Source organism: Chionomys nivalis, chromosome 2 (genome assembly GCF_950005125.1).
Source record: "Chionomys nivalis chromosome 2, mChiNiv1.1, whole genome shotgun sequence".
Taxonomy (NCBI): domain Eukaryota; kingdom Metazoa; phylum Chordata; class Mammalia; order Rodentia; family Cricetidae; genus Chionomys; species Chionomys nivalis.
Genome location: NC_080087.1, coordinates 67,243,289 through 67,266,755, shown reverse-complemented (window position 1 = coordinate 67,266,755; position 23,467 = coordinate 67,243,289). Strand labels below are relative to the sequence as shown.

General features: G+C 38.6%; 1 protein-coding gene across 3 annotated transcripts in view; it reads right to left on the bottom strand.

The window, feature by feature from the left end:
- The window catches only part of LOC130862677 (zinc finger protein 665-like), a 32,286-nt gene that overhangs the window by 2,109 nt on the left and 6,710 nt on the right, over nucleotides 1-23,467 (bottom strand). For 2 of the 3 annotated variants that reach the window (XM_057752406.1, XM_057752398.1), the window contains exons 4-6: nucleotides 14,153-14,296; nucleotides 4,220-4,294; nucleotides 789-915 (exon numbers count right to left, since the gene is read on the bottom strand). In XM_057752406.1, the coding sequence (XP_057608389.1) occupies nucleotides 789-915; nucleotides 4,220-4,249 (157 nt within the window). In that variant the 5' untranslated portion in view covers nucleotides 4,250-4,294; nucleotides 14,153-14,296. The remainder of the gene's footprint in view (nucleotides 1-788; nucleotides 916-4,219; nucleotides 4,295-14,152; nucleotides 14,297-23,467) is intronic. The other variant, XM_057752416.1, reaches the window with a different exon arrangement.

The following is a 23,467-nucleotide window of genomic DNA, read 5'->3' as shown; positions in this document are numbered from 1 at the left end:
ATAACTAGCAATTCTCAGGGATAGAGCTCTCACCCTAGGTCTTCTCTGTCTCACATGGCTAAAGCAATGTTCAGAAGAACCTCAACTCTGATCTATATCAAACCACAAGAACTGACAGTAACCTCATTTTTATCTATACTGTGTACTTTGCAGAAGATAGGACACATAGTGGTCAAGCAATAAATAGAGGACCTCCTGCTGAACAATGTTCCTCTATTTTTTTGTACATGTTTTTGAGACCGAGTCAGCTAAGAACTCATTATGTAACCCAGGCTGTAATGGAATTCAACATATCCTCTTGATTCATCATTCACATTGCTATGATTAAATTATTCATTTTCAGGGTTAAACATAGAGAATACATCTCAAAAACTAAATAATAAACAAAAAGCCATGGTTACTACCCACAGCTCTCATTATTTAAACCTCCTGAAATTTAAAAATCAAAAATAGGTCATAGTTTAATTCAATAATAACATAAAAATATTCCAATTATTATGTGTAATGCAATACATTTCCATGCTCTGAGTATTCAATTTCCTTTGAACTTTCATATTTTCTTTTAAAACTAGATAGTAGCAGCTAGAGTAATCACACAGAATATAGCATTATCTACACTTCTAGAGAACACAGAATAATGTAAACTGCACCATGAAAAAAAATGAGGTGAATAACCAGAATTTCCATTATTTCTGGAAGTGTCTAGACAGTTAAGATAGATTACATATTAAACGAAGTGGGTAAATAAAAATTATGAATCAGGAATTCCAGAAAAAAAGCATTCTTACCTACAAAGACTAGATTGTTATAATTCTCCAACATAACATCCAAGTACAATGCCCTCTGAGCATGATCTAGACATTCCCATTCCTCCTGCGAGAGATCCACAGCCACATCCCTGAATGTTAATAGAGTCTGTAATAGAAAATTATCTATATACTATGTGCGGCTGGACAAAATACGTTCCTAGGTAAAAGAGGCTGAAGAACTACAGATATTTTCTGTGACATAGATAAGGCATGGCATTTATTCAAAGACAAGTTGTTCAAATTTGTTCAAAATTTTCTATAAGGGCTAAAGAAATGTGTTAGTTGTTAATCACAATGTATAGACTGACAATGCTTACAATCTTTTTTTTAAATATTTATTTATTTTTTATGTATACAATATTCTGTCTGTGTATATGCCTGAAGGCCAGAAGAGGGCACCAGACTCCATTACGGATGGTTGTGAGCCACTATGTGGTTGCTGGGAATTGAACTCAGGACCTTTGGAAGAGCAGGCAATGCTCTTAACCTCTGAGCTATCTCTCCAGCCCCAATGCTTACAATCTTAAGGTCTCTCTCCTTCATGACATTTTCTAAGACCTTAGCAGCAGATAAAAGATTTGGAGAGATGGCTCAGAGGTTAAGAGCATTGCCTGCTCTTCCAAAGGTCCTGAGTTCAATTCCCAGCAACCAAACGGTGGCTCACAACCATCTGTAAGGAGGTCTGTGCCCTCTTCTGGCCTGCAGGCATACACACAGACAGAATATTGGATACATAATAAATAAATAAATATTTTTAAAAAAAATATTTCCTATAATCTCCACATTTGAAAATGGTCCCTGTTGTTTGGAGTCAGTAACAACTTATAATCCTTTAAAATGTAGTTTGGTTCTGAGTATATTCATGGCACTACACAACAGACTTTAACCCCAATTCCATGAAATCCCATGTTCACTTCTGAACTAAACAGATAGGAGGCTTACATAATATACACATGTGCAGGCAAATACACCCACTTACAAAAAATAAAACTTAAATTTAATTGTACTAATAGATGATTTCAAAAAGTCATTGTCTATGTTGTATTTTCTATCTCTATAAAAAAGATAAAAGTTTCACAATGAGCAAACTTTCAGGGAATATCACATACTTGTGAGGTCTTCATGCAGGAATTTACCTTTATGAAGTATGTGTTAATATCAAGTAGGATCCTTGGGTCAATATAAGATGGACAAGTTATGGTAAGCAAAACTGAACTGTGCTTCCAAATTCTACAAGTATCAACTTTGCTAAACTATGAAAATTGCATTGATCTTATCTGCAGCTGAACCACATTATACTATATTCTAACATGTTCAGTTGAGATCCTGAGACCTAAATGCAGTACTGCACCATTTCTAATACAAAGGAATAGAATATTGAATGCAAATTTATTTATGAATTTAAATCAGTGTTTTCTTTAAACAGTAAGGAGTGTATGCATCCAATATTCTAAACAATAGACTCAAAATACTTTGTGCAGTTATTTTATGAGAATATTTTCACAACCATTAAGTAAATAAAAAAGCAGCAATAGACAAAATTAAATTTGTTAATTTTTGAAAATTGACACAACAGTTTAGATAATTATAATCTCATAAATTTCGTATGGTGTTTCACTATAGAATAGCTAGAAATATATGTGTAAATAAATAGCAGCATGGAACAATGCACCCATAGAAAGTAGAAACATTTTTTCTAATTGAAGCTAATGTATTACGTTTTTGAGAATTACACTCATTTCATTAATTTTGAATACATTATTATCCATGAGATTGGCTCAATTAAAAACTCAAGCCTTTTAATTTCAACTCTATTCTTTTCTTCAGTATGAGCTCAGTCATTTAGCAGGATTTTAAATGTCATCTATAATTCTTCCTTCATTGCCCACAAACTAGAAGATGCCAGGCTGTGTACTATCTGTCTCACAAACATACAACAGGGATGTAACTCTTAGGGCAAGGGAAATGGCCCCGATGTAAAGGCACTTCTGTTCCTGCAGAGAAATCTAATTTAATTTTCTCTATATACATGGCAGCTCATTACAGTCTCTGACTCAAGTGTAAAAGCTCTGGTGCTAACCTCAGGGATTCACATAATGTATCATGCAGTTTGCATAAAATTATGCAAAAGAACATTCATATACTTAAATAAAATCTTGCTTTAAAAAAGAGAAATAGAAACCTGCCAATCACCACGATACTCTGGAATCCCACTCTATGTAATACAAAGCTTCAGGAAGAGGAAAAACAAAATGGAGGAGCCTTATACTACCAAGAGCAAAGAGTAAAGTGATTAAGTAGGACATCTGATGTTTCTTCAAAATTGATGGCTTATGTACAGCAACAATTCAATTCTCTCCAGAAAATTCTTGCTAATATATGCCATATGACACAACACAAAGGTGGAGACAGTGGTGCTTAAATATTAAAACAACTGGTCTGAAGAATTAAAACATTGATCTATTGACAACTTACAATTGAGAATTAAGAATGATATGATCAGGACTTTTCCTCAGATGAATTTCAGTTAGTAACATACCCATCATCACTGGGTAATGTAAATTTCAAAAGGAAAAACTAGCATACTACAATCTGCATTGGTGTAGGAGGGTCTTCTTTCTATGTGTTGTTTTCATTGGTTGAATAAAGAAGCTGCCTTGGCCTTTTGATAGGGCAGCCCTTAGGTGGGCAGAGTAGACAGAACAGGATGCTGGAAAGGAGGCAGGCTGAGAGAGCTACCATGGAGCCAGCCACCAGGTCAGACATACTGGATCTCTCCCGGGAAGCCACAGTCACATGGTGACATACAGATCATTAGAAATGGGTTAATCAAGATGTGAGAGTTAGCCAGTAAGAGGCTAGAGCTAATGGGCCAGGCAGTTTTCTATTCCTTTCATCACCTGTACTCTCTAGGGTGCTGATATATGTATTATTGGAATTCAAGACAGCGAAGCTCTTCTAATTCTACATTTCCATAAATGGCTCAGTGGCATAATTTAAAAAGTCCATATATTTGCATGTCCACATTCATTTTCTGGATCTGAAAATCTGACCATCCCAGAAATGCAATCTTTCATCACTAATATAAAAGGACAAACGTCTATCCTATGTGGATGCTGGCCACCAATATATTTCTTTGGGTATCATTTGCAATAGATTATTTTAAGAATTGCAGGTCTTAAAGAATTTATGTCCTCAAAGTAAAACATGGAATGAAAATATAATGTGAAGTGCGTTTAATACATGTGAAAAAAAATCTATAGACTTACTCATGATTATCAGAGTGGAAAAAGAACATAAATCATACAAAAGAAACACTTTAGATAACATTACCAGAGGTACAGAATTAAAGTTTAGAATGCTTTTAATAATTAAAACAAATATCATAGAAATGTAAACATGACACTGACCTCAGGAGCATTTACCTGAAAAACACTCATTCTTCTTGTTGGTCTCCTCTGAGTTTCTGTGTCTGGTTGGGAATCCTTGTTGAAATTTCACATAAAGGTGTCAAAAGTACAAAGCTAAAATTAATCCAACTCTGTTGTGAACAATGCCAAACCAAATAAAAAGAGCTCGAAATCAAAATGATAATCAGAAAATTTTCAACATTCCTATAGACAAGAGAGCACAGGAGGATATATTTTGAGTGGAGAAAGAAAATGACTATGAACCTAATCTTTGCACCAAGAGACATTGTCTCCTAAAAAATCATGGGGAAGAAAGGGCACAGGAAGAAGTTTATGAAGTAATAAACATCATTTACTCATGCAGCACTGCAGATCATAATTAGAGGCAAAGAATACATAGAAAAACCAGAGTGTTATCAGTCACAACACAACAAATACAGCATTTTATATAATAATTAGATAGAAGACAGCTAAAGAGTCCTAGACTATGTCCAACACACAAATCGAGCAAACTTCCATTTCCAACTAAAAGAAAATACATTAATAATAGTAATATTATCAACAAGAATACTAAAAAAAATGAAAAACTCACAAAATAATGTCATGTGATAAGAAAATCTTAGTAAAAACTGTAATGCCATAGAACAAACGTCAACAGATGCTGTAGAGATTTGCATTGGTATGGATCTTGGTTTACTAATGCAAACTTAAGGTCAGTCTTGTTATATGCATTATTTCTGCTCTTGATTAAGGTACTGTGATTGTGTAGTTCATTTAAAAATGTAATGTATAATTTAAAAATATAGTTTAATAGTCATCTATAAGTCAAGCTTGTAGTCATGTTAGTTAGCTTTTCTAGATATATAGAGATATATTTCAGTTAGATATTCTTCAAATCTTGCAGGGACCTTCAGAATATGGCCTTTAAATGACTTAGGGCTATACTGACATGAGACATGATTGTTCCTGACAGCACCAATCTATTCCCAAGAGAATGCTGAGCACCAAAGACACTCCACTCAGAGTTTGTTTTCTTCTTGGCACAATTGGTCTTTGGGCAAGGAACTGCCCATATCTCAAGCACTGACAAAGTACATGGTATCTGGAAATGGATAAGCAGGACACAAAGAAAAAGACTGTTAAATCTTGTCAAGACAGGGTAAGATGGTTCTGAAAAGTTTCCTGCTTCTAATAATGGTCTGTCAGTTATGCTAGGCCTTAGCCAGAGTTGGTTGCTTCAAAGTTGCAAGTGAGATTTTGGGTGATTGCTCAGGTAGCTAATTGTCTTTGTCATATATTGCTCACTTTGGAAGCTGCTTGACTGTACTTCCTGACTGCTCAAGTAATATTATCTCCCTGCCCAGGCCGTCAATGGGGTTGAACAATAGATAGTCATAGTTACCACCCTCTTAGGATCTAGCCAAGCCATTTCCAATACAAGACTTAGATTCCTTAGGATAGAATGTTTATTAAAACATTTGGCATACATTCCTTGCTAAATATTGTTTATGCTGATTGAAATTCTAATCTTATACTTGATATCTGTTCCTAGTGTATATGGTTTTGTATTGGGTTTAGAACTCTCTTATTTAAACAAAAGGGGGAGGTGCTGTGGTAGCACATTCTGCTCCTTCAGTCAATAGCATTTAAGGTACCAGCCCACATGCTCTCTTATACTGTAAATGCAGCTATAAAGCGTGTGCTCTCTCTCTCTTGCTTCTGCCTCTCTTTTCTGGCTGTGGGATTCAGTTGCTGTTTCTCGTTCTAGCAGAGGATTGTGATCTGTGAGTCTACCCATAAATATATAACTCTTTATTATTCATAATTCTGTGTGCCTGAGAATGTGGTGGTGGGCATGGCTCTCAGAGGCAGTGAGCAGCTCTGCCATGCTGGGCTGGGCAGGGCAAGAAGGCAGTACCATATTTCCCCTAGTAATGGTGCAACTTAAGGTTTTAAGAAACCCTTAACATTTTAAGAAGTGCTCCTGGACACTAAAGAATTACAGATATGCAGTAGGACAGATTCAGACAAAAAAACAATCTTTTAAATCAACAAGTATAAGAGGTCATCTTTAGTTAGTAGAGAAGGCTAAGAAATTCCAGGCAGTAGAGAGCCCACTGGCTGAATCAACTTACTAAGCTGGTACCATTCTCCGTTTTCCAGATTTCTTTTTAATAACAAATACAGGAGAATTCCAAGGGCTGGTTGATTATATGCTGAGCATTTACCTGCGCCTATAACAGCAGCTCTAAGGCCTGCAGTTTCTCTGGTGTTAAAGGCCAATGTGCAAACCATACAGGTTTGTCTGCCAACCATTTTAAAGTTAGGGTTGTGGGTGTCTTTGAAAGATTAGCAGCTGTTGTGCCTTATTCTTGAACAACCTGAATGGCCGGTGATTGTTCTTTATAAAACCTTCTAATATTTTTCCCAGAAAGTACTAATTTACTTTCTGTTTCTAAGATTGGTATGATGTTAGATTAATCTGAGTATTTCATTGTTGTAATAAATTACATCCCCACATCATTTGTATGTTAGTTACATATGCTTTTAATTTTCCTCTCTTTCCTTTAGGCCCTATACATTCGAGCCATCCCATGCTCTGTTTTACTTGAGGTAAAGTTCCAGTCCCTAAAAGCTGACTATTTATGTCCTGAAGAGGCCAATTTGGATGCCAAGATTTTGGTGCAATTATTTTTATATCCACACCTGTGCTTACCAGACCGTCACTGACATCATTCTTTCATATTTTTAATTTTGATCTTTGTTCATTCATAGAAGTTTCCAAGAATACCCACTTTATTGTTTTTCCTGAATTTTCTGTTCTCTCATCCAGAGCAGTATAGTTTCTTACTATGGGCATTAGGCTTTTTTAATTGCTCTGAGAAGGAATTTCCTCTACAATAACAGGAAACAACTGAATCAAATTTGGCATAGGGGCCTGCTAGAGGTCCCTCAATGAGATTCCCAATAGCAAAGGGTTATCTTGAACGTTACTTGTGAACTACATTCAGTAGTTCAATGCCTGCCTTTGCCACAACTTCCGCATAATCCAGAAGTGAGTCGTATTTTCAAGATACTCAATTATTATTTGTCTAGCTTCTGAATTCGTTATCATTCTATTTACTGCTGATGTCAATCTTTGTAAGAAAACAGTGAAGGTTTCTGTCAGGCCCTGTGTGATTTTAGTAAGTGACTCAATCTTCTTTCCTACTTCTTCAATTCTGTCCCAAGAATTCAAAGATGCTGCATGTCATAAAACCAGAATATGGGCATCATATATGGATTGCCTTTCTCCTTCTCCAAGAAGGTGATCTTGGGTGATTTCTATACCTCTAGCTTTACAAAATTGTTCAATGGCCTTAGTCTCTTCTTTCTAACAGGCCCTCCATTGTAACTGTGGACCAGGTTCCAAAATTGCTGGAACAAAGTCTCTCTAATCTTTAAGGATAATTCTATTACAAGTTGACCATGAGTTTAACAATATGGCTTTCTTGAATCTCCTTAAATCTAACATTGCCACAAGAGTCTATTCACCTTTACACAGCCTCAGGGATATTTATCATTTGGCGGTTCCTGAAAGGTTACTGGATATATTAAGGTTGGTTGTTTGAAAACCTTTGGCTGGGGCTGGAGAGATGGCTCAGTGGTTAAGAGCATTGCCTGCTCTTCCAAAGGTCCTGAGTTCAATTCCCAGCAACCACATGGTGGCTCACAACCATCTGTAATGAGATCTGGTGCCCTATTCTGGCCTTCAGGCATACATGCACAAAGAATATTGTATACATAATAAATAAATATTTTTTTTAAAAAAAAGAAAACCTTTGGCTGTTCCTCTCTAACCTTATAATACAATGCTGAAGTTGGTTTTCCTTTAAATTGCTCTGTGTATGAATATCTTTATGATCTGTTTTATTAAGTTTTTCTAAGACCTGTCTGTATCTTGGCACTCATATAACAAACAACTCTTTCCAAGATGAACCAAGAATTATCAGTGACAAAAAGGATTATCTAAATGGTAACTAACATTATGTCAATCCAGGTTAAGTTGATTATCCCTTCGTTCAATTGTTGCATTTTTTAAAAATGTATTGCGCATAATCATACAAGACCTAACGTCCTCTATTGGAATTGTTATAATTGTGTATCCCATTTTTTAAAGGCGGTGAGAAATATCTCTCCCCGTTTTTTTTTTCTCTCTCTAATTCTTTGCTTTAAGAATTTCCTACTTTCTCACGAAATCTGCTGCCAATGATGATGCAGATCTAAGTCTGACTGTTGCAATGTAGAAGAGTATAAGCCTGATAAGATTTCAAGGCAGCTACCTAGTTTGGAAGAAGCTTAAGAAGGGGGTTCAGGGAAAGCCCACCAGGAAAGAAGAAAGGAAAACCTAGACTTTAGGGTATGGATCCTGGCCAAGTGAAGCTCTGGCCTATGCCGGTGGCTGCAAAGCCAATGGCAACAGACTTTTTCAAGAATTGTACCCCAAAAGTTGGGTACCAGATGTACCAAAACTCTAATTGTTATTAATAATAAAAACCCAGAGTCAGATATAGGGGTTAGTGCTGAAGATCAGAGAAGCAGAGGGAGTGAAAGATGAAGGCTCAGAGAAGTAGAACAGCCCGCCACTAGAGTTCTTACCTCTAACCAATATTCACACCAAAGGGGCGATCCTGTCCTCAGACTGCTTCCACAGATTGTATTCCCATACTGCTTCAGAATGACTATCTCCTCAGACTGTTTCAGACGTACTGCCTCCTTGGACTGTACTGAATTCCTGTTTCCTCCAACTTTACAATCCTCTCTCGGTCCAGCCATATCACACCTGTCTCCACCTCCCTAGTGCTGGGATTACAGGTGTGTTATCCCAACTGTTGGGATCACCTTTGTGTGAGTTCTGTTTCTATTTCAGATTGAATTAATTTCTTGTTGTCCAAGGTAGTCTTGAAATAACAGAGATCCATCTGTCCCCTGAGTCCTGAGATGAATGGTGTCTGCCACCACTTCCTAGCCTCTAGTGGCTTAGTTTTCCTCTCTGATCTTAAGACAAGCTTTATTTGTTAAAACACAAACAAAATATCACTAAACAATACCCACAATAGCCACAAATAATATGAAATATATTCCATTAACTCTAACCAAGCAAATGAAAGACTCCTATGAAAAACCTTCAGATCTTTAAAGAAAGAAATGAAGGTGTCAAAAGATTGAAACATTTCCTATGCTCAAGAATCTGAGGGATTAAAAAATAAAAATGGCTATCTTAACAAATCAATCTACTGATTCAGACAATCCCCTTAAAAATTCCAACACATGGGGGCTGGAGAGATGGCTCAGTGGTTAAGAGCATTGCCTGCTCTTCCAAAGGTCCTGAGTTCAATTCCCGGCAACCACATGGTGGCTCACAACCATCTGTAATGACGTCTGGTGCCCTCTTCTGGCCTACAGACAGAATATTGTATACATAATAAATAAATATTTTTAAAAAAGAAAAGAAAAAAAAAAAAGAAAAAAAAATTCCAACACAATTCTTTACAGACCTTAAAGGACAACAATCAATTTCATATGAGAAAACAACAATAAAAACCCAGGATTAAAAAAATAAAAACCTGCCGGGCGATGGTGGCGCACGCCTTTAATCCCAGCACTCGGGAGGCAGAGGCAGGCAGATCTCTGAGAGTTCGAGACCAGCCTGGTCTACAGAGCTAGTTCCAGGACAGGCTCCAAAGCCACAGAGAAACCCTGTCTCGAAAAACCAAAAAAAATAAAAATAAAAAAATAAAAAAAAATAAAAACCTGTACAATAAAAGAACATCCAGAGATATAACCATCCTTGATTTCAAGCTGTACTAAATAGCTATAGTAATAAAAATCACATGATACTGGCATAAAAACACTCTTTTTTTCAATGGAATCAAATCAAAGTCCCTGATAAATACTTATTAATGGATACCTGACTTTTGATAAAGGAGCCAGAAATACACAATGGGGAGAGAAAAGCAGCATCTTCAATAAATGGTGCTGGTCTAACTGGAGGTTGGCATGTAGAAGAATGCAAATAGATCCTGTATCTGTCACCCTGCACAAAACTCAAGTCCAAGTGGATCAATGGCTTAAACATAAAACCATATAAGCTCAACCAAAAGAAGAGAAAGTAAAGACTAGCCTTGAATGCACTGGCACAGTAGACAACTTCCTGAAAAGAAAACCAGTAGTGCAGGTATGAAAATAACCAATTATTAAGCAGGACTTCATGAAATTAAAAAGCTTCTGTAAAGTAACAACACTGTCAATAGAAGAAAATGACAACCTACATATGGAAAAAGACTGTCACCAACTCTACTTTCAACAAAGGGCTAATATAAAAAATATATAAGGAACTTAAGAAACAAGATTTCACTAACTAAAAAAATTCAATTAAAAATGGGCTACGGATCTAAACACAATTCTCAAAAGAGGAATCTCAAATGACTAGAAATACTTCAAGAAATGTTCAACATTCTTAGCCATCAGGGAAACGCAAGTCAAAACTACTATGAGATTTCATCTTAAGCTTCACAAGTGACAGCTCATGCTGATGAGGCTGTAGATTAAGGGGAACACTCCTCCATTGGTTGTGGGAATGCAAACTTATATAGCCACTATGGAAATCAATACTGTGGTTCTTTTTTTTTTTTTTTTTTTTTGTTTTTTTGTTTTTTGAGACAGGGTTTCTCTGTGGTTTTGGTTCCTGTCCTGGAACTAGTTCTTGTAGACCAGGCTGGCCTCGAACTCACAGAGATCCGCCTGCCTCTGCCTTCCGAGGGCTAGGATTAAAGGCGTGCGCCACCACCGCCCGGTGAATACTATGGTTCTTCATAAAACTGGGGTTCAGCCTACCTCAAGATTCAGTTATACCATTCTTGGGTAAATACCCAAAGGATGCACCATCCTACCACAAGGGACTTGTTCATCTATGATCCTAGTATCTTTATTTATAATAGACAGAAAGGAAACAACTTAGTTGTCCATCAGCTGAAGAATAGATAAAGGGAATGTTATAAACAATGACATGAAATTTTTAGGCAAATAGATGAAACCAGAAAATATCATCCTGACTGAGGTACCCCAGACCCAGAAAAAACAAACATGATATATACTCATTTATGAATAGACACTGGGTGTTAAATAAAGGATTATCATTGTACAATCCACGGTCCCAGAGGAGAAATAAATTTTGCAGTGGACTGAGGGTAGAGGGAGTGGGGGTGTGGGGAAAGTACTAAGAGAGATGACTGGAATGGTGTGAGAGAGGATGGGGGCAATGTGAAAACTTAGTGCAGAGGAAGCTCACTGAAATTTAAGAGTGACCTGGCAAAGAATCCCAGTAATGGGGAAACCTTTAACCTAGATGTGCTGAGGCAATGGTGGAGTAGTTGTGGGAGTGTTCAACCAATGACTGATCCAATTTGAGGCCCATCTATGAGAGGAAGCCCACATATGACATTGCCTTTGGGCCTGGAAACAGAGACTGGATAGCCCAGAGACCACAAATGAAACCAAATACAACTGGCAAAAACAAACAAATACATCAATGATCTGATTCCAAATGAAATTCTGCTTTACTCATTGATTGGTTTGTAGCCTAATTATCATCAGACAGATGGCAAACAGCAACTGATGGGAGATGATACAGAGACCCACAGCCAAACATTAGGTGGAGCCAGGGGACCTCCACAAAAGAGGCACAGGAAGAATTGTAGGAGCTAGAGGGGTCAAAGACACCATGAGAACACAGCCCACAGAATCAACAACAGTTCATAATTGCTCAGAGACTAAAGCAAAAATCACTGACACTGTATGGGTCTGTGCTAGAATCCATGCATACATGTTAAAACAGGCCAGCGTGGTATTCTTAGTGACCTAACAGTGGTGTTGGGACACTCTTTTCCTTTCTATTAGGAAACTTTTCCTCTTACTGGTTTGCATCATCCAGTCTAGATATGAGGATTTGTGCCTATTCTTATTTTAACTTGGTAAGCTGTGTTTGGTTAATATGCCTGGGTAGCCTGTAATTTTATTTTTCAAAGGAAATGAAGGAGAAGAATATCTGTGAGAAAGAGGAGGTGGTGTGGGACTGGAAAAGAGGAGGAAGGGGAAACTGTGGTTGGGATGTAATGTATGAGAAAAAAATAAAACAAACTCAGTATTTTAAAAATAAGTATGCCTAATATGCACCAAAATCCCCTCTCTGTCAAGTCAAGGTGTCAAGGTCTATATTCAAATTTCTCTTCAATGACAAACCCTGCAGACAACATGAAAGAAAGAGCTCAGAGACACAGTGTCAGGGGTAATCCAAATTAATGCAGCCATCACACAGGTTGCACACAGCTTCTTCAACAATCATACAAGCAAAAACTCACATATGATTTAACTATGTTACACATGTGGTTCTGTAAGAAATGACTCATTATAGTACATTCCTGCAAAATCGAACTACTCTCTGACAAACATGTGAATAGAAAAAGCAGGTGGAAATCAGAATACATATATTACATTTGAACAATGACACACACAAGTTTCATGTTCTTATTAAAATAAATCTAATAGTGATTTTCACTTATTTAAGAATTTTAAACAATTCATTTAAACAGGAATGGGGAATTTTTGAAAAACAGAAAAAATATGCCAAGTTGATATGAAATTTTGAGAAAGTACAGCGTTCAAAAATCTTCAGAAGAGCAAAATGAGATTTCAAAATCTATTAATATCAATGCAATAAAAACAATTGAGTATTGGCTTGATGAAAGAGCAAGTAACATCAATAGGATGACAATTAAGAGAGATTTAAAACTCTGCAGAAATACTAAGCAATTCTTATTGAAGTCATGAAGGCATCATTTTAGGAAATGGGAAAAGTAGCAATTAAAGTACAAAAAATCTAAAGAACCTACTAAAAATATCAAATGTAGATCTAGATACAAACCTAGAGGTACCAATTTTCCTAATTTTATAAGATGCTAAAATTTAAGTGATGGAAATCATTTATATTGATATGAACACTCAAAAAAGATATACACAGGATGGGGATGTCATTAATCCTCACCTTGGAAATCTCCACATGGAAAGTTCCGCCCCCATGGAACACTATATAAACCCTGACTACTGCTCAGCTCTCTACTGCTTCCCAAGCAGACTCAAACACCCTCTTTTATTTTCCCTCCAAATAAAACTCTTGGTTGAGGTTTGCTATGTGGTGTGACTCTGGTATTCCTTGCTACCCAACTACAAGAATACCTTTCTCTTCAGAGCTTCAACACTTGCATTGGGGAAACCTTCCCCATGGGAGCAGAGCTGTAACATTTGCACTGGGAATCCTTCCCCATCTAAGCTGTAACACTTCCAATTCAGGAAACCTTTCCCCTCAGAGTTTTCACAATGCCATTTGGGAAGCCTTTCACCTAAGAGCTGTAACACATTGGTGCACTTCCCCTGGGGTCTAAACTGCACTGGAATAGTATCCCTCACCTCAGGCTCACCTGCAACAGACTCATCCTCATCTTCTGGCTCACAGATTGCGTGGTAACCCATCCACCAGAGGCAATTCAGTGTGTTTCCATTTTGATTGGTGTAAATGCCTCCCTGAGTTCAAGAAAGTGACTACTGTTCATGGAGCACCCCTCTGGACTCTTAGGAATGAAGGTACCCTGATTTTGAAGGCTATGGCTGGCCCTCTTCCCCTAACCCTGGCTCTCCACCCTTGAAGCTACAATCCTGTAGTTTCTTTAGGCCCAACTGAGTTACTACATGCACCACTTCCTGGCTTCTTCTCCCATCTCCTGTTTGGAGCTGCCTACATTCCCTAGCTCCTCTAGGCTGCTGTGACTTTTGTGACTCCATTTTCTAATTCTTTTTGTGAATGAGACTCCTCTCCTAAAGTTTAGTTTTTGTCCTCACCTTATATACTCCTTGCTTTCTGGAAAGTCTTGGTACCAGGTGCCAGTTCTCTCCTTCAGCTTAGCCAGACTAGGCCCATGACCCTTGCTGAATGCGGTAAGGACACATTGAATGGCTTAGGTCTTCCTTGAGTCCTGGGGATACCTGAGAAAACAAGCAGCAGTGACATTTTTCATCCCCTGCTCTTCTCTCACCCATGGAAACATTATCTCCCATACCCTCTCATTCATTACTCATTCATTCATCTTTTAGAAAATCTCCAGACTTTCTACCTGATAGCTGACCAAAAGGGTCCCAAATTTACTTGCTTTTGCTAGCAACTTTAGTCTCAATATCCCTTAAACAATCAACCAAAGGGCTGACTAACAGCACCCTAGTACCTTACAATATTCAGGATCATTACAAATTCTGTTAGTGATCAGGGAAATGGAAAGATTCCCCATACTCAATTTCTGTTTTCTCTGTACCAAGCCCTATTGGTTTTTATCAGGATTGTCCCCTCCCCCTCAAGCCCACAGGACTTTTCAGTTATTGTTTTTTTTTTTTTTTGTTTGGTTTTTCTTTTGTTTTTGCTTTTTATTTATTTATTTATTTTTCTTTCTTTCTTTCTTTCTTTATTTTTTTTTTTTTTGGTTTTTCGAGACAGGGTTTCTCTGTGGCTTTGGAGCCTGTCCTGGAACTAGCTCTGTAGACCAGGCTGGTCTCGAACTCACAGAGATCCGCCTGCCTCTGCCTCCCGAGTGCTGGGATTAAAGGCATGCGCCACCACCGCCCGGCTGTTTTTGTTTTTTGAGACAGGGTTTCTCTGTGGTTTTGGAGCCTGTCCTGGAACTAGCTCTTGTAGACCAGGCTGGTCTCGAACTCACAGAGATCCGCCTGCCTCTGCCTCCCGAGTGCTGGGATTAAAGGCATGCGCCACTACCACCCGGCCAGTTATTGTTAATGGAACTGTAAGTGTGAAGCAATTTGGAAGCCAGAAGCCAAACCTAGCAGGAGAGGGAAAAAGCAAGGGATCAGGTCAATTGCTATGTGTACATACCCAAAGTTGGTAGTCTCTCAGCTCTCTCCTGCAGCATCTTCACTCTTTAGCCAGGGCTCAAGTATTTCCTTTCTCTATGCCTTCATTTCCTCAGCTTACTAAATTCAGTTTTATAGATATTTGGTGGGTTTTAGGTATGAGTGGCATTAGACTATTTTTTTTGTGTGTGGTGTCCCATTTCAATTATAAGATGGCTTTGAAGTTCGGTTAGGCTCCCCTCCTCTAAAACCAAGCATGTTTATATTTAACGGTTTCCTCCAAAATGTCCAGCCCTTATCAGGATAGTCACATGACTACATGACAGAGAAAGGAGAGCAAAACAAAATTAAGCGGCATACCATTCCCCATGGGGACTATTGATACTTATCTCATACTCTTTTGGTTTGGGTTTAACTCTCTAAAACATTTGCTAAGATATAAATCTTATCTCAAATTTTGTAAGCATATAGAGTATAATTTAAAACCTGTAAAAGCTGTAACAAAAGGGTTAGCTCATAATACCTGAGTTGACAGGAAAAATGCATCCATTTTACACATATAACCTTAAAAGAAGCATGTTGCTTGCTGTCATTTTACCTGTTGTCCCATAATGGGATAGAGAGAGCCACGTGGCTAGCAGCCACGTTGTTAGGGTTGCAAAGGGTGGATTTTGTCATGTGATTTCACTCCCATGATTAAAAGTGACCAAGTAGCTATGAGGTGGTAGTGCAGGTCTTTAATCCCAGCATTCAAGAGGCAGAGGTATGCAGATCTCTGTGGGTTTTAAGCTAGTATGGTCTACAGAGTGAGTTTCAGGATGGCTAATGCTGTTTAACAAACAAAACCTGTTTCAAAATAAAACTTAAAAAAAAAAAAAAGTAACCACGTGGTGTAAGCCAACTAGGAAAAAAACAACTCCTCCTAGCCATGAAGCCCAGGCCAGATGATTCCTCCATTTCTGATTATGCCTTAAAGCCTCCATCTTATTAGCCTCCACCCACAGTCCCTTCTTTACCACTTTGAACTCTTTGGTCTCCCTTTCTGTCACCTAAGTGATGGGCTGCCCAAATCAACCCATTCAGGTACCCACTTTCAGCCCACTGGCATCTATTAGTCCTCTAGCTCCACCAAGGGTCACCTTTACATGTCCCAACTGGCCTAAACTGGCCACAGTTCTCGCCTTTGTAGGAGGCTGCCTGGGTGATGGTCTTTTCAGAGTACATATCCCCTTCTCGTTATGGAAAATCTCTCAAATAGAAGAGACCTTGGGGACCTACACTGCTACTTCTTCCACCTTGATTAAAGAAGGACGGTATATTATCCAATCTTACAACCTCACGTCTATATGATTCTCACCAACAACCTTTTCCCCAAGGAACACAGGTAAGTCTGGGACCAGGATAGGGCACCTGCAGGCAAAATCCACCAAACTAATTCCACTGCCCCAGACAAAGCTAAGACAGTCCTTGACCAGGATCCTGAATGGAATTACAATAACCCAGGGTGCATCCTTGCTATGGATCAGTTTATAACTTGACTACTGGCCAATCTCTACAAAGCTGCCCTTTTTCTTTCTTTCTTTCTTTCTTTCTTTCTTTCTTTCTTTCTTTCTTTCTTTCTTTCTTTCTTTCTTTCTAATCTTATCTATATAGTATTCTGCCTGCATATCTGCCTGCAGGTCAGAAAAGGGCACCAGACCTCATTATAGATGGTTGTAAATCACCATGTGGTTGCTGGGAATTGAACACAGGACCTCTGAAAGAGCAGTCAGTGCTCTTAACCGCTGGACTATCTCTCCAGCCTTGCAAAGCTGCTCTTCAAGAAGTAAATTATGAAAAAAATCCAAGAGTTCAACCAGGACAAACACAGAAACCAGTTTCAATTCCTAGAACCCCTTAAAAAGGTTCTCTTACAATATACCAATCTGGATTGCGAGACCCTAGATAGAGAACAATCCCTTATGACCTACTTCTCCCAGAATTTCCTTTATTTTAAGGTCAAACGTAAACATCTAGAAAAAGGAACTCTGGCTCTACAGGTAGAAGTCATAGCCATGGGCTTTGAGGTATACCATGGTAAAAATAAAAAAGGCCAAAAATCAAAAATACCTGGGGCTGGGTAAGGACTTTCAGCCACCCACAGCAGTTGCCCAGGCACAGAAAGCCCAGGAACTTCAAGGTCCCTTCCAGATGTGGTCAGGAGAGTCACTGGATCTGGGTCTGTTCAAACCCTCATACACCATTCTAACCATTCCCATAATGCCATCAAGAGGTTCGATTACTGTCCTCAATTCCTTCATCATGTGAGGACAAGTCCAGATCACCCTTCAGCTAATCTCTCTTACGTCTGGCCATAGTTGACTGAGTTGGCCCCTGACTCCCTTCACCCAACAACACTATCACCAACAGGGAGCCTTGGGTAGCCATTTCGACATCTGGGCAATCCATCTCTTCCTTCAGAGCCACAGTTTTGGTACTGATGGAATTTTGGGAACCCATATTTCCTCTCTATTCCTGGAATAGGGGAACAGTTTTACCAGTCTCATCCTATATTTTTACCCACAATTTCCTTGTGTTAACAAGCTGCTCCATCACCTTTGCTGAGAAGGAATTTCCTAGTCAAAGTAGGAATTTCTATTTGTTTCCTCCCTCTATCTGCTTGACCACAGCCTCACCATTCTCCTCCTCCAAACCACACAACCTGATACAACTTTTCCCTTACTGGCTGGCTTCCCAGGTGGATTCCTGAGAATGGGACACCAAAAATCCCTCGACAGCCAAACATCATTCACCCACCCCTCCTCCGATTCCAAATCCTTTCACACCCATCAAGGGGAAAAGGCAAAATATAGCCTACTTGCCTGATTCTGGTTGTTTGGAAAGTTTTGTCTGTCTGTTTCTGCAGGCAGATGGGTCTAGGTTTTCTGAAGTATCTCTAAGTTTCTTTATAAACATAGGAGCAGAGATGAAAATTGTTCAGTAAAAGTTGAATGTATGACAGTGGCCACTGCGTGTTTTATTTATCACTGGACTTCTTTAAGTATGTGAGCAGTCATTTTTCTGTGTTTATTGGTTTTATTTTGCATTCTTTGCCACTGTTAACATCAAGATACCCCCACTAATGCTGCTTGCTATGCCTGCTCTGATAGTCAGAGTGTAAAATTTATCTCTGGACTTTCTAGTCATTGGATTCCATTTACCAAAGATAGAATTTAAAACAATGTTTCTTTAATATAGTATTCAAGCTACACCTCTATGCACTCCTATACAAAAAGAATTCCCTTGCCGTAGCTTAACTTCTTTTAAACAAATCAAAGAAGCTAAACTTTGGTTTACCTACTACTGTCTTCTCTCCTCACTCCCTGTCCCACCTTCTAACAAACAAATGTCTCCAAACAATACTTCCTTCCAGAGTCATCTGTCTTCAAGTAGCATTGGTAGAAGTTGCCATACTGAACTTTTAGCCATGCCATGTCTCAACATTTCAAACTGACTCAAGCTGCTGATTTGACTGTCTTGAGGTGTGTATGAACCATCTGTTTCTGCTGACTTGGGTCACCCATCATATTCATTTCCAAATTCTAGAGTCTGCCTCGTCATGTGCCTATTCCCTCCAACTGACCCATCCTCCATCGCTCATCACCTAAGTAAGTGGCTTCTTGCTTGCTTCAGGAGCCTGCTATGCCCTCTGGAGCCTTACCATATGGACAGCTCTCTAGTTATTAAGACATTTGCTCCTCTCCCTCTATTGGAGCCAACAACCTTATTTCCTTAGCTTGTCCCCCAAGGAGAAGCCGGTTAAGCTGCACAACTTCCTTAAGCCTCTGTGATTTTGTCCCTCTTGTCTCTCAGCTCCATCCTAAAAGTCTCACAGCTTACCTATGCCCTTCTGGATTTTTCTCTTGCCAAAGCAGGCAGAAACTCCTTTGGGTGGAGTTTTTTGCAACCCTACCTATCTTCCTTCGGGGACTCAGATTTCATTATCATTAAAGTTTTGCTCTGTTACTTCAAACAACTTGGTCTCAGTACAGTTCAATAGTCACAACTGACATGCTGGATTCTCAATGGTGACAACTTCTGCCAATGCACAAATGATATGAAAATCTTTTTTGTCTCAACTTCCTTTCTCCTCCTCTATTTCTTCCTGTCTACACCTGCTATTACTTATAGATGTTTAATATATATGGGGGCCCTACCTCTACTTAACGGTGTCAGGAATCTGCACCATATCAGGTTGTCAAAGGCGAACTGATTCAGTCCCCTATCACTCCCTTATCCGATTTTCCTTCACTGAGGCTTAACCTCTATGTTGCTTTTCTTTATTACAAAAGGGAAGACTACTGTAAAAAGTGACCAGAAATGTAAAGATGTTACCCATATCAGTCCTGCAAATCCCATGGGACAAACCTGAGCCACTGTAGTTGTATATCAGCTACCAAATAATACTCTGCTTGGCTGCTTCAGAAAGGGCTGGTTGTGTGTCCCTTCAGGGTCAAATTCATGACCACCATTCACAAACTCACAACTGGACTATCAGATGGTCATCTCGCCTCTCATTAATTGCTCTGAGCCTATTATCGGTACCATCCTCTATCTCTCCCATATCTTTCTCAAGTACTGCAGACTATATAAACCCTCAGAGACACAATTTATGGGCACACTAGAACTCTCAGACTGTAATAATACTTTGACTTTTGAGCACTGCAAGCTACCCTTATATCTGAACGTTCATTACACCTCTATCCTCTGAGCACTCAGGTTTACCACTGCCTCCCTGCTGGGTTTTCTGAGACTTGTACCCTCATGTTCCTTTTTCAAAAATTAGGAGTGCTACCTGGTGAAGAATCCTTGCTGATTCTCATTACGTGGTTTATAGATGCACAGTATAACAAAGGAGCGCTTCAGGTCCTACCCTTTCTCTCAGTCCTGGGAATAACGACTGGCTTGCAACTGCAGTGGCAGGACTGATTACTTCCCTAGATATTTACTGTCAGTTTTAATCTAAGTTCATGCAGGAACTCCACTGGGTGGTTCAGATCATCCTTACCCTCCAGTGCTAGATTCACTGGCCGCCATACTGCTACACCACTGACTAGGACTGCATTTACCAACATCAGAGATAAGATCATCTTTGTCTCTTCCTAAGGGATGAATGTTGCTTCTGTGTCAACCAATTATAGTAAAAGATCTGAGAAGTGTATATGGGTCTTCAAAAAATGTAAGACACAGCTTGATGACAGTGAATATCTATAAATTCAGTGAATCATTGACAGCCCAATGGAATTTGATATTACCCTTTTAACCCTCCTTTTCTTAATCCTACTGATCCCACCTTACCTTATAAACTTCTTGTCTGGATTTCTTCAATAACAGATAGAAAAGATTTCTAAACAGACTTTATTAAACAAGTTGCTACTACAGGTTACCACCAACCATCTAGCTATGCAGTCAAAGACTTATTTATATTTTGGTGGTGAAGGTCAAGATGGTCCCAAGGACCTTGATATCTGTGGGAGCCCACAGTGAGACTCCATTCCATCTTGACTTAAGGTCACAGGGTTCAAGCTTGCTCCTTAAAGCTAAATGGTAGGATGTCTGGCTAATTAAGGAGGTGATTACGCTTTTTTTGTTCCTTGAACCATGGTAAGGAAGTCTTTTGCCTTTCCCCTTTTCTTGGGTATTAAAGGGCTTTGAAAAATAAACTCGAGGCTGCTACAGTATTCACTGAAAATCCTCACAATTCTATCTTCTTTCTCTTTCTTTCTTAATCCTCATGCCCTGTTTCAGTTATTGTTCAAACAGGTCACTGGTCTCAATAGAGTACCTCCATTAATTAAAAAGTAGTCTAATGAAAATGTCACGAACTTTCCCGACCTGACCGTTTATCAATAGTAAACAAAAAAGGGAGGAATGTAAGCTCCTTGAGGCATGCTATTTATTGGTCATGCTCTAACACTAAGGCCTTCCAACTATCAGAGTCCACACACAGAACACTCTAACAGCCCTAATGGCCAGACAAAGCACCTCCGGAGCTCTGCCTTACATAGTAAAAAGCCCCAGCTCTGAACTTGAAAACCCAAAAATCCCCATCCTGGAAGGCTCTGCATCCATAAAAATGCTCCATAAACCCTGTCTTCTGTTCAGTTCTCTGATGTTTCATTACAGCACTATGTGAGATGTCACAGGCAACTATTGGCCTTGGGAGAGGCAGTCAGTTTTCCTCAAAGATGTGGCTCATATGCATAGAACTGAGCTGCCATAGACTTAGTTCATTCCAAAAAACATGAATACGGAGATAAATATGGAGATGTGGCTAAGTATTATGGTATGGGTAATTAGACCTGATGGATTGGGGGTGATTTTTATCAAACATATGATATATACATGAATGAAATTCCCAGAACAATAAAATACACATATTACATTATATAATAAAATATATATACAATTATATGCAATTATACACACACACACACACTTGACAACATTTATTTCTTTAGTTTGCCATTTGAAATCACATACCCAGGCTCCACGCTTACTCTCACACTAGGAGTGACACCTCCATGTTCTTTCCTGTCCTGTTATCCTGAATTCTTGTAGAACACCTGTAGATCATTTACTGTTTCTCTTTCTTACAATTTCTATATTTTAAGTTTGTGTACATGGTTATTTTTCTGTGGGTAGGTTTGCTCACCTCATACGTGAAGTGCTTGCTGCGGCCATACAACGGCAATTGATCCTTTGGAACCTGAGATAAGTCACCATGTATGTGCAGGGAACTAAACCTGTAAACTCTAAGAGCAACAAGTGCTCTTAACTGCTGAGCCAAATCTCCAGCACTTGGTTTACTGTTCCTTAATTAGGTATTGTGGTATTAAATCAATGAAGAGTAAGACAGAATTCATGGAGTACTAGAGACACTTTCATAGTGTCAGGATGAAAACCACTGACACAGAAGTAGGGTGACAAAGATACACTGAGAAGTTTTGGCAGCAATGGGCATTGGATGTAAAAAATATTTGTCCATAATAATGTGACTGAGGGTTTACAAGCACAAGAATAGGTCAATCTGAAATAGTATATTGAAAGATATTAAAAAGGTTGTGTAGAAATTAGTGAAATAAAGACAACAATGAAATAAAGACCATACAATGAGTCATGGAAACAGAACTTGTTTCCATAAATTGACAAAAGTACAGATGAAGCATTTTTTACCTAATCCAAACTAAAAGAATGAATCCTGAAATAACAGAACTAGAGTTGAAAAAGGGGCACTGAAGTGTATCCCAGTGACATCAGAGTTACCTTATGGAGTACTGTAGAAAGTCATACAAAAAGAAATTGGAATTGAAGAAAAGGATAAGCTCTTAGAAACAAGTAAAAAACTCAAGCTGCTAAGGTAAATAACTAGAAAAGGAATTAAGCAGTACTGAGATTGAAGCAAGAAGTTTCCTCTATCAGTGTTGGAGTACTGAACAGACTTGGCATAGAATTCTCCTTTCCTTTAAACAAACCTTATAATAATACCACAAGGAAAATATTGCACTAAACATAAAGAAAATGGATGGTAGAAAGTCATCATACAAAGCTAGCTTTACCTGGACACCAAAAGCAGATGAGTCCAAACAAATATATTCAAAGAAAAACCACAGCCGGGCGGTGGTGGCGCACGCCTTTAATCCCAGCACTTGGGAGGCAGAGGCAGGCGGATCTCTGTGAGTTCGAGACCAGCCTGGTCTACAAGAGCTAGTTCCAGGACAGGCTCCAAAACCACAGAGAAACCCTGTCTCGAAAAACCAAAAAAAAAAAAAAAAAAAAAAAAAAAAGAAAAACCACAGACCAGATTCCAGGATCAACACAGACAGAGAGATTGTCTCTAAATTACATGGAAATGGACCGCGAGATGATTTAATACAAGAATTCAAGACTGTTTCAACACCTATATATTAATCAATGTAAAACAACAAATCTACACTCAGTGAGAGAAGAAATATGATCATGCTAATAGATTGATGAAGAGCCTGTGGCAAAGTATATCTGCTCATTATAAAAATTCTGAAGAGTGTGATGAAAAAAAAGGAATATAGCTCAGCACAGTAAAAACAATGAGACACAATCTTACACCTAACAATACAAAACAACAGTTGGAATCATTTTGCCCTAATCAGGACAGAGAAAGGTGACTTCCACACTCAAAATATTGCATCAGTGGGTACACACTTCAAAGACAGAGAAAAATTTAATGCTGATAACATAGGATAAATAAAAAGAGGGGGACTTCTTAGATAAGAAATAGAA